Source organism: Lactuca virosa, chromosome 5, assembly GCF_052849685.1.
Source record: "Lactuca virosa cultivar CGN04683 chromosome 5, Lactuca_virosa_CGN04683_v6, whole genome shotgun sequence".
Lineage (NCBI taxonomy): Eukaryota > Viridiplantae > Streptophyta > Magnoliopsida > Asterales > Asteraceae > Lactuca > Lactuca virosa.
The window spans coordinates 110132284-110144418 of NC_136430.1; the positions used below are offsets into that span (position 1 = coordinate 110132284).

At 35.8% G+C, this 12135-nt stretch overlaps 1 protein-coding gene across 2 annotated transcripts; it reads left to right on the plus strand.

Moving 5' to 3' along the window:
• Positions 1-1318: 1318 nt before the first annotated feature.
• Positions 1319-4922, plus strand: LOC145110924 (aspartate aminotransferase, cytoplasmic-like). 2 transcript variants are annotated; one of them, XM_079047237.1, is made up of 11 exons: positions 1319-1545; positions 2440-2511; positions 2706-2851; positions 2972-3074; positions 3193-3313; positions 3466-3629; positions 3705-3842; positions 4011-4132; positions 4218-4312; positions 4417-4537; positions 4703-4922. In XM_079047237.1, exons 1-11 carry the CDS (start codon positions 1387-1389, stop codon positions 4785-4787), a joined length of 1326 nt encoding a protein of 441 aa, XP_078903363.1. In that variant the 5' UTR covers positions 1319-1386; the 3' UTR covers positions 4788-4922. The 2 variants fall into 2 exon arrangements, with proteins under 2 accessions (XP_078903363.1, XP_078903364.1); XM_079047238.1 differs by having other exon boundaries at positions 2975-3074.
• The last annotated feature ends 7213 nt before the right edge of the window (positions 4923-12135 follow it).

Sequence of the window (12135 nt, forward strand, 5' to 3'; positions counted from 1 at the left end):
TTTTTTTTTTTTTTTTGCAAACGAATTTTTTTTACCACTTTATGGTTTTTACCCTTTACCAATTTACCGTTTATCATTTTATGTTGTGACTTATGACTAATTTTTTGAAGTTTTTATAACTTTTGAACGAAAAATTGAATGTTTGAAATATTTTTCATGATTATAAATTATAAATTAAAATTATACTCCCTCCGTCCCAATATTATTGTCCACAGACAAAAACACATATATTAAGAAAAACATTAATTACCACTAACTTTATTTAATAAAATGATAGTTTTGTCCTTATTTTGCATTTAATGTTCCATTAAATGCTTAGTTGATTAAGTAACAATGAAGGAGTATTTTGGTAAAAATGTTATTTATTTTTAGCAGTTGACTATTATTTTGGGACAAACAAAAAAAGAAAGATGGACTATAATTTTGGGACGGAGGGAGTATTATATTTTGTAGGATCTTAGGATCCCGATCCCGATCTTGCAAACAAAAAAACGATCCTACGTAGGATCCCGATCTTGACAACCACTACTATCTTCTAAATATAACAATTTCTATAAAAAAATTTGGACCCCTTCAAAAGATGGGTCCTGGACGGTCACCCCTATCGCCCACCATCTGGGACGGACCTGGTTCATACATGTTTCTTGCACATATGTTAGTATTTACATTTAAACATGTATCATTTTACTGCTTACATTGACTTACTCCCATTGTTTCTTTTGCAGTTTTAAGATTCGTATGTGTATTATGATTTATTTATGTATATGTCTTACTGTTTATCTTGACTTATTTTCCCCTTGTTTGTCTCATTTACATGTTATTAATTTATCTTTTTGCGAATGTCATCTATGTAATACAATCGTTTTTATTTACATGTTATCAATTTATCTATGTCATCTATGTAATACAATCGTTTTTCCTATAATAGAATATGACTCAACACTTATATTTTAATCCTATTCTAATTAGATTTCCGAGGTCTATTTATGACAGGATAAAGATAATAAAGACAAATAATGATAAAATGAAAAATATCTTAAACTAGTACAAAAGTTCCAAATTTCATTCATCGTCTTCTACTAAAATGTCAATATCTCAATATCCCTATCCTAGCAAACGTTTCTTGAAGTTTGTGCCAACCTATAATCGCGTAGCCGCTTACGCTACCGTTTACATCTATCTGGATCCTCGTGCCGACGTTACCTAACGTCGTCAAGCTCTCATCCTTATCATGGCAATGTGGGCCCCACAATCTCCATCCACGTCACCACCTCCCTCGCTCGCCACGTCATCTTATTCTATAAAGTCATACCGATCTTAACGTTTTTCGACTAAAAAGAGCGGGGCAGACGCAATACACAAACGGAAAACGTAAACAAGTCAAAAATGAACTCCTCGTCGGCCGATCGGAGGTTGTATATGCTTTCGCATCACCTCGCCGGCGCGATTGGTAATGAAGGTAGCGGTATCTCCTCTTCTCCAACTTCTGCCGGAAATTCTGTCTTCGCTAACGTAGTTCGTGCTCCCGAAGATCCGATTCTCGGGGTAATCTCTCTTTATACCTGTAAACAAAGCTGTACTTGTTTCATCTTAGTTTTCAGCTCCGTTATTGATACGTTTGTTCGAAATTAGTCGAGAAATTTCTGGAAACTACGATATCGTATCAGGTAACTAGATTGATAGAGAAAAGTCGTATTAAACTCAATGAAATCCATATCGATTTTGCGTTTGAGTCGAGTGCTAGGTATGAACTTCAGAAGTCGGTTTTGATCTTCTTTTGGAGTTGTTGGAGTAGATTTGTCTTAAATTTCCGATTATAATACTCCGGATCAGTTTATATATGTGCATTCGGGTTTGATTTATGTTAGGAAGTGAATTTATGTGTTTTGATCTGATCATCAATGCATCGTTTGTTCAGTTGAATATATACTATCTTGTCCGAAGATTAAATACACATTTTGACTTTTGCAGTGAAACTCGTATGATCTGTTTGGGAATTACTGATACATCATACATGCTTTGATATACATATCTTTTGAGATCCCTAAGATGACTTGTTTGATCAAGTAATTCAAAACATATTTTTAACATTCAGAAGCGAGTGAGTGTATAATTATGTTCATCGCTATCATATTTCACTTGTTGAGGTTACAAATTCTCATTTTAGTTTGTCTAGTATTCTTTGAGACACTGACACTACATACTTCAGTGTACAAATTGTGCAAGTGGCTTGAGCTTCCTACATTGTATGATTATCTTTCTTACATTCTATAACCAAGTATTCTCATCAGAACAATAGCAGCATAAGAATGGTGTTCAAAGAGTTCATTTAGTCAACACTAATTAGTAAAAAACCTGGACTGCCTTGTAAACTCTTCATGTTTAAAATGTTACTGGTTCAAACTTCATCACTCTTTCTTTATGTATGATGACTTGCAGGTTACTGTTGCATATAACAAAGACCCAAGCCCTATCAAGCTAAATTTAGGTGTTGGTGCTTATCGTACAGAGGTTAGTTTCTTTTTTCAATTCTGTACTTTTTGGTTACACTTTCAACCAACTCTACTGATAACTTTGCTCCCATAAATGTGTCAATCTTGTTTTTGCCTGATCCTAGTGTCTACATAGTTCAATAAGAGTTGAATCTAAACATCTATATTTCAACTACAATGACTGAATTGCCTGATTTGCTATTGACACCACAGGAAGGAAAACCTCTGGTCTTAAATGTCGTGAGAAGAGCAGAGCAGCTACTTGTTAATGACAGGTCTCGTGTCAAGGAATATCTCCCCATTGTTGGATTGGCAGATTTCAACAAATTAAGTGCAAAACTTATACTCGGATCTGACAGGTGTGAACCTACCATTTATTATGTTATCTATGTATATTTTCACTTTCTTGAAACACGATTTTACTTTTTCTAAATATCTTTTTTGTACTTTTTTCTAAATATCTTTTTTGTCCTTTTTAGCAGTCCTGCTATCCAGGGAAACCGGGTGACAACAGTACAGTGTTTGTCTGGTACTGGGTCATTGCGAGTTGGAGCTGAGTTTCTGTCCAGACACTATTACCAAGTAAATATGTTTTCTTTTTTCATATCTTAAATTAAATTACTCGATACTTTCATAGACATTAAAAAATTTCCTTTTGTTGTTGTTTCTTCTTATTGTTGACAACTTTTCACTTCTGCAGCGTACTATATATATACCCAATCCAACATGGGGAAACCATACAAAAATATTCACTCTTGCTGGTTTGACTGTGAAAACATATCGCTACTATGATCCAGTGACACGTGGATTGAACATCCAAGGTTTGCAACAATCATAAAATTGTTATTATTTGCTACATATATGGAACTGTTTAGTTTTCATTTCCCTATTTTGATTTATTAGGTCTCTGTTTCCCGTTTTTTTTTTCTCATTAAGTGAATAAACCAATTAGACTTGTTTTGTGCTTACACAGGCTTACTAGAAGACCTGAGTTCTGCTCCATCTGGAGCAATTGTCCTTCTACATGCCTGTGCTCATAATCCAACTGGTGTTGATCCAACACTTGAACAATGGGAGCAAATAAGACAACTGATTAGATCCAAAAGTCTCTTACCATTTTTTGATAGCGCATATCAGGTGAGTTTTATACTTTTATGTTTAAAAAAGACTATTTATATTTAGTGCTAAAGGTCTGACTCTTGAAATTTTTAGGGTTTTGCAAGTGGAAGTCTGGATAAAGATGCTCAATCAGTTCGCATGTTTGTTGGTGATGGTGGGGAATGTTTTATAGCTCAAAGTTATGCTAAAAATATGGGGCTTTATGGGGAAAGAGTTGGTGCTTTGAGCATTGTAAGTCATCACCTTTTCACATATATCTTGTCTCTTTGCTATGATGAGGATAATGAGGGGATTAACGTCTTTTGTAATGGACCCAAATGGGACTTAATCGACTATATCTTCGTTTATGCTGATCTGATGGATTTTCGTTTTGTTTATTTGATATGTTATTCGTAAAAGGTGTGTAGGAGTGCTGACGTGGCAAGTAGGGTAGAGAGCCAGTTAAAACTTGTGATAAGGCCCATGTACTCAAGTCCACCTATCCATGGTGCTTCAATTGTGGCTACCATCCTCAAAGATAGGTAAAAGGGCATTTACGTCTTTTGCACACCTTGTGCTCACTGAATTAGGGTGTAACACTGAATTAGGGTGGATTTGCGTTTGCAGAAAGTTGTATGATGAATGGACCCTTGAATTGAAGGCAATGGCTGATCGTATTATTACCATGCGCAAACAGCTTTTTGATGCTTTATCTGCTAGAGGTACACTACCTCTTAATTATGTTTGTGTTTTGGAGCTTTCTTTATTTATTATTATTATTTTCATTTTCTTCTGTTTTAATTTTTGTGTGTTGTGTGTTGGGCAGGGACACCTGGGGATTGGAGCCACATTATAAAGCAAATCGGGATGTTTACATTCACAGGGCTTAATACAAAGCAAGTCACCTTCATGACAAAAGAATTCCACATCTACATGACATCTGATGGGTAACACCCAATATCATTTTTCTTTGATAATTCTTTTCTACACAATTATAGCATTCTACTTTCTTGCTACAAATTTAAAGAAATGAAAGTAGGATGTTATAACTTATAATAATAAATAACTGAATGAAAGTAGATTGCTATTTCTTACAAATGGAAAACATGCAGGCGTATTAGCATGGCGGGTTTAAGCTCAAGGACTGTTCCTCACCTTGCAGATGCCATACATGCTGCTGTAACCACTGTTGGTTAAATTAAGTAAGTAGGTTTTATATTCTTTCTTTTATTTTTCCTCCAGTTTAATTACTGTTGTTGTAATAATGGACTGATATGATTGATAATCTCAGTTGTGTTGCTTTAGAGAGAATAAAGGCTTATATTTTGTTAACCATTATTAGCTCTGGTTCAATTCATACATTTAAAAAAATTTCGGGGAAAAAATTTGAATAGTCTTATGAAAATTGTGATTCTTGATATATGATTTTATGTCATTAGGAAAAGTTAGTTTTGTACCATAGAAGAGTAAATATATAATAACACGATCTTACACAAGATACAATGGCTCTGAAATGACATATTTAATAACCAACATTATTGTATTTCTTTTTAAGAATATAATCAATTAAATTCAAGCATCTAAAGAATCAAACGTTATTTCAACGAAACGAGAGGGATGTTTTGAATGTTTCTTGGTGAACTTATTTGGATGGACTTGAAACACAAAAGGCAAAGTCAAATTTGACCCAAAACGTAACGGACCTAAGCAAACAGAGTTCATAATTGAGAGAAATTCTATTAATCGAAGTCAAGATACTCTCAAAACATCCAACTCGATTTATAGGGTTGTTTAGAAGTTCGAAAGATATTGTCAAGTTATTGAAATCAAATGGATAAATGGAAATATCCATTTTTTTTTTTTTTTTGTGAATTCATAGTAGAGCTGGTAAAAACTCACAAGATCCGCCAATTCAACACAAAATAAATGGATTTAGACACGACATTTGTTGAGTGGTGAAGCCACTTGTTTAGTGGCAGACAAAAGTAAAGGCAGAAAACATGCAAGAAATCATGGCACCATGATTAGCAGCTACTTTTGACAACTTGCAATTTCAATCTCTATATATAGTAATCATATGTATTTGTAAACGGTGTACCAAGATCAATAGAATATATTCCTAGTTACCAAGAGTGGACGTAGGTCAGAAATTCGACCGAACCACTATAAATCATTGTGTTCTTGTTTTTCTATAATTCGTGAGCTGAGAGAGAGAGTTTTGTGTTAGTGTCTCGATCCTAACAAGTGGTATCAGAGCGTTGGTTTAGCTCCAGAAGGTGATTTTCAGTTTTTTGGTCGAAATTTGTTTTCGTCAAAAACGATTTTGGTGTATACCGTTGGAAAGGTCTCGTTCCGAAGATTCCGAAAATATTTTTTTCTGAATTTTTCGACCACCGGAAGACGTCCAAATCGCCGGTCAAAGGTTCGCCGGAATAGTGACCGGGAAACCAGTTCGCCGGAGAAGACGGCACTGTAGCGCCGGAGCCTTGCCAGAGAAGACGACACTGTACGCCGGAGCCTTGCCGGAGAAGACGACACTGTACGCCGGAGACCTGCCGGAGAAGACGACACTGTAGCGACACTGTAGCGACAATGTAGCGTCACTGTAGCAGAATTTGAAAAACTCAGATTTGGTCCCTGAAGTTTCAGAAAATTGCAAAGACAGGTCCTGAAGTTCCAGAAAATTGCAAGACAGGTCCCTGAAGTTTCAGAAAATTGCAAGACAGGTCCCTGTTCTTTCAGAAAATTGCAAAAATGGCAGAAGATGGTAAAATCAAAATTGACAAGTTTGATGGAACCGATTATGGATTTTGGAAGATGCAAATTGAAGATATGTTGTATCAGAAAAGTTTGCATTTGCCTATGTTGGGCGAACAACCGGATGACATGTATGATGAAGAATGGAAGTTGTTGGATCGACAAGCCTTGGGTGTAGTTAGGCTTTCATTGGCACAGAGTGTTGCGTATAACATTGTTAATGAAACAACTACTTATGGAGTATTTAAGGCTTTGTCCAACATGTACGAGAAGCCGTCCGCTTCCAACAAAGTGTTCCTCATCAAACAATTGGTTAACACCAAAATGAAGGAAGGCATGTCAGTTACCGCTCACATAAACGAGTTTAACTCGATTATCTCTCGTTTAGCCTCAGTTGCAATAAAGTTTGAAGATGAAGTACAAGCGCTCCTCCTTTTATCATCTTTGCCCGATAGTTGGTCAGGCACCGTCACAGCTGTTAGTAGTGCATCCGACACTATTAAACTCACTTTCGAGAGTATTCGTGACTTGATTGTAAATGAAGATATCAGACGGAGAAGCAATGGTGAGACTTCTAGTTCTAGTTCTTTATTGCATACAGAAAGTAGAGGAAGAAGAAACGAAAGAGGACGTAGTCGAGGCAGATCAAAGTCTAGAAAAAGGGGGCAGTCCAAGAACCGAAAAGATATTGAATGTTGGAATTGCAAAGAAAAAGGTCACTTTAGAAACCAATGTCCAAAACCACAAGCTGAAAAGAAAGAAGTACACAATGTATCCTCTGAAGAATCGGGAGATTTTCTCATATGTTGTGTTGAGAATTCAATGGAATCCTGGATTATGGATTCGGGTGCTTCTTTCCATGCTGTCTCATGCCCAGATATGGTCAAGAACCTACAAACAGGTGACTTTGGCAAAGTTAGTTTGGCCGATGATCAAGTGCTTGATATTACGGGTATAGGAGACGTAGATTTGAAGACCTCCATGGGAACCACCTGGACATTGAAAGATGTCAGGGTTATCCCAAACTTAAGGAGAAAGTTGATTTCAGTTGGTAAGTTGGATGATGAAGGACTTGATGTTCACTTTGGGGGTGGACAATGGAAAGTGATCAAAGGCAACTTGGTGATTGCCAAAGGAAAGAAGAAAGGCACTCTATACATGGTAGAGATACCTGGTGATGGTGTTCATGCCGTAACCACCAATCCGAGTCCATCTAATTTATGGCACCAACGACTCGGACACATGAGCGATAAGGGATTGAAGATGTTGGCTCAAAAAGGAAAGTTTCCAGACTTGAAGAAAGTCGAAACTGAATTTTGTGAATCTTGTGTTCTCGGGAAACAAAAGCGGGTTACTTTTGTAAAAACGGGGAAGACACCGAAAGCTCAGAAGTTGGAGCTTGTTCACTCATATGTATTTGGACCAACACCAGTTTCATCTCTAGGAGGCAAAAACTACTATGTGACCTTTATCGATGATTCAACACGCAAGGTATGGGTCTATTTTCTTAAAAATAAATCTGATGTATTTGATACTTTTAAGATATGGAAATCTGCTGTTGAAAATGAAACTGATTTGAAGGTAAAATGCCTGAAGTCGGATAATGGTGGTGAATACATAAGCAAGGAGTTTGTTGACTATTGTGCCAAGCAAGGGATAAAGATGATCAAGACGGTCCCAGGAACCCCTCATCAGAATGGTGTAGCTGAAAGAATGAATAGAACTCTGAATGAAAGGGCTAGAAGCATGAGGTTGAATTCTGGTTTACCTAAGACATTTTGGGCTGATGCAGTTAATACTGCAGCCTACTTGATCAACCTTTCACCGTGTGTTCCCTTGGATTTTAAATTACCAGAAGAAATGTGGCAAGGGAAGGAAGTAAGTCTCAAACACCTGAAAGTCTTTGGTTGTACTGCTTACAGTTTGTTAAAAGATGGTGACAGGGATAAACTTGATTCAAAGACCAAGAAGTGTACATTCATTGGTTATGGGTCGGATGAAATGGGTTACAGGCTTTGGGATAGTGAGAGCAGAAAGATAATCCGAAGCAAGAATGTCACCTTTAACGAAGCCGAGTTATACAAAGACAGAAACAACAAAAGTCCAGAAGATCAGAAGGAGTATGTTGAGTTTGAAGGTGTTGAAAAGAAGAAAAAAGCTCCAGTCGAAATCCCTGAATCTGGGGATGATTCAACTGACAGTGGGAGCTCAGGGGATAATTCCAGTAATGATTCTGAAGATGAAGAAACCAGTCCTCCAACTCCAGAGTCCCCAGTCACACCTCAAGTTCAACTAAGAAGATCTTCCAGAGTCACAAGACCACCAAACAAATACTCACCATCTGTCAACTACATTCTTTTGACAGAAAACGGTGAACCCCAGTGTTACTCTGAAGCTATAGGGTTGAAAGATTCATTGCAGTGGGAGCTAGCAATGAAAGATGAAATGAAGTCGCTTGAGAAGAACAACACATGGCACTTAACAAAGCTTCCAGTTGGGAAGAAGGCTCTTCAGAATAAATGGGTTTTCAGGGTGAAGGATGAACATGATGGTACCAAACGGTACAAAGCAAGATTAGTAGTCAAGGGCTTTCAACAGAAAGAGGGAATTGATTTCAATGAAATATTCTCTCCAGTAGTGAAGATGACCACTATCAGACTTGTTCTCAGTATTGTAGCAGCAGAAAGTTTGCATCTAGAGCAACTAGATGTCAAGACAGCTTTTCTACACGGTGACCTAGATGAAGACATTTACATGACACAACCAGAGGGTTTTCAGGATAAAGGCAAAGGAAACTTGGTGTGTAAATTGAAGAAGAGTTTGTATGGTCTGAAACAAGCACCCAGACAATGGTATTTGAAGTTCGATAACTTCATGAGAAAAGTTGGTTACAAGAGATGTGACAATGATCATTGTTGTTACATCAAGAAGTTTAAGGGTTCTTATATCATTCTACTACTCTATGTAGATGATATGTTGATTGCCGGTTCAGACATGTCAGAGATCAAGAAGTTGAAGAAACAGATGTCTGAAGAGTTCGAAATGAAAGACTTGGGAGCTGCAAAGCAAATACTCGGGATGAGTATATTCAGAAACAAAGATGGTTCTTTAACACTATCTCAAGAAAAGTACCTTGAGAAAGTATTAGAGAAATTCAGCCTTAAAGATGCCAAGATCAGAAGCACACCTTTGGGAAGTTACTTTAAGCTTTCTAAAGCTCAGTCACCCAGATCAGATGAAGACAAGAAAGAAATGGCTAAAGTTCCTTATGCATCCGCAGTTGGTAGCCTCATGTATGCAATGGTATGCACGAGACCAGATATAGCTCATGCAGTGGGAGTTGTTAGTAGATTCATGTCCAATCCGGGAAGAGAACATTGGGAAGCAGTTAAATGGTTGTTGAGATACTTGAAAGGGACTTCAAAGACGGCATTAAATTTTAAGGGAAAAGACGTAGTTCTGAATGGTTATGCAGATGCAGATCTTGGTGGTTGTAAAGATTCATACAAAAGCACCACAGGGTATGTCTTTACAGTGGGCGGCACTGCAGTAAGTTGGATGTCCAAACTACAGAAAAGTGTTGCCCTTTCAACCACAGAAGCAGAGTATATGGCAGTTGCTGAAGCAAGCAAAGAGCTTATATGGTTGAAGAATTTTCTCAACGAACTTGGCAAAGAACAAGATGATTGTGCATTATTTTGTGACAATCAAAGTGCAATTCATCTTGCAAAGAATCCCGTCTTCCATTCGAAGACAAAGCACATACAACTGAGATATCACTTCATCAGAGAAAGAATTAATGATGACACTCTGAAGTTGAGTAAGATCAAAGGAACTGAAAATCCAGCTGATATGTTGACTAAGGTTGTCACCTTAGAAAAGTTGAAGCTTTGCATAGCTTCAACTGGCCTTCAGGATAATTGAAGAGAAGGCCGGGTAATTAGGATGGAGTCAAGGTCAAAATCGTTTTACAGAAATACAGATGCACAGTTGAAGCACAGGTGAAAATTGTTCCGTGGCTTCAAGTGGGAGATTGTTGAGTGGTGAAGCCACTTGTTTAGTGGCAGACAAAAGTAAAGGCAGAAAACATGCAAGAAATCATGGCACCATGTTTCACGGATCATGATTAGCAGCTACTTTTGACAACTTGCAATTTCAATCTCTATATATAGTAATCATATGTATTTGTAAACGTTGTACCAAGATCAATAGAATATATTCCTAGTTACCAAGAGTGGACGTAGGTCAGAAATTCGACCGAACCACTATAAATCATTGTGTTCTTGTTTTTCTATAATTCGTGAGCTGAGAGAGAGAGTTTCGTGTTAGTGTCTCGATCCTAACAACATTGACACGAAGAATAAACATGTGAAGTTGGGTTAAGTTAAACTTGGTATAAATATGGCACGACAAAATACGTTTACCAAATCCATGTCTAATTCAAAACAAAATAAGATCATATAGTAGAACCAGATGAAATAACGAAACACCTATATTGAAATTAGCTTTGTTAGGACTTGGAGCTCCGGGTATGAGATGGGGCTATGGGCGTAGTAAATCCCAGCTAATCAGTTGTCATGTCTTTTTTGTTTGAGTTGTAATACGTCATTTTTGTCCTTCTCCTAGTTGTTTACATAAATATTTTTTTAAAGCCTTGATACGTTCTGCATCACAAAAGGGTGGTGTGAATATTCTATTGAAGATTTGATCTTTAATGCAAGTCAAGTAATCGTAAGTTGTTTCGTGATCATCATATAAATCTGTAAACATTTCCGGTGAAATAAATACTTATACGGACCGTGAACTAATTTGAATGTTAATGTGTGACTAGCTCATTTGATAGTAGTTTTTCTTCTTAAATTGGAGGTGGTGAATTGTAATCAGGATGTTGGTGAATTTACTAACATAATTTATTAAGAAGTGTATGACATCAGTTGTATTTAGAGGAGTTTTATTAACATGATTTATTAAGAAGTGTATGATATCAATTGCATTTAGAGGCATTCATTCAGTTTATAAATTTTGCGATGCGGTTTGTTATTTGTTATTTTGTCAAACGGTATGGTCTCTCAACCATTTGAATAATTTAAAATAAAACGAGTATGATCTATAAAAATTATATACAAGTAAAAAAAAGTTAGGTGTAAGAGGACTTTTAAAGGGTGATTAGGATTTGCTTATTTAAAACAATTTCTTTTTAATATTTAGTTAACCTTATAAATACTTATTAAGTTTGTCACATCATCTTTTCAATGACTTTTATCTAATAAAGAACTTTCATAAAATACCATAAATGCTTAACCTTTTCATAAGTTTTTTTTCTTAAACTTAACTAATTTATCATTTATATATCTTAAATGTTTTATTAAGTCCCTTCATATAATTTATTATTAATACTAACATATGTTATATTTTCGGGTATTTCTCATGTAATTTTTCTAAAAAAAAAACTTACCAAGTATTTATCATTAATCAACATATGTCATATATATCCTTTTTATACACTTAATGCCAAAAAAATATAACTAAAAAATAACTTTGGGTTTTTTTTTTTTCTTCTGAAACTATAGAAGATAATAAAATTCTCACATAGTTACAGAAAGAAAAAACAATAAAATATTATATAACTGCAATATTTTATAATATTTGATAAATCTATAACTTTTTTTATAAAATATACTCATTTCTATTTTGTTTATTGAATTAATTGATTAAATAATAAGCAAATCTAATTGAAATATAACAAAGGTATAAAATAAAGGGTTATTAAATATATGGATCAAATATG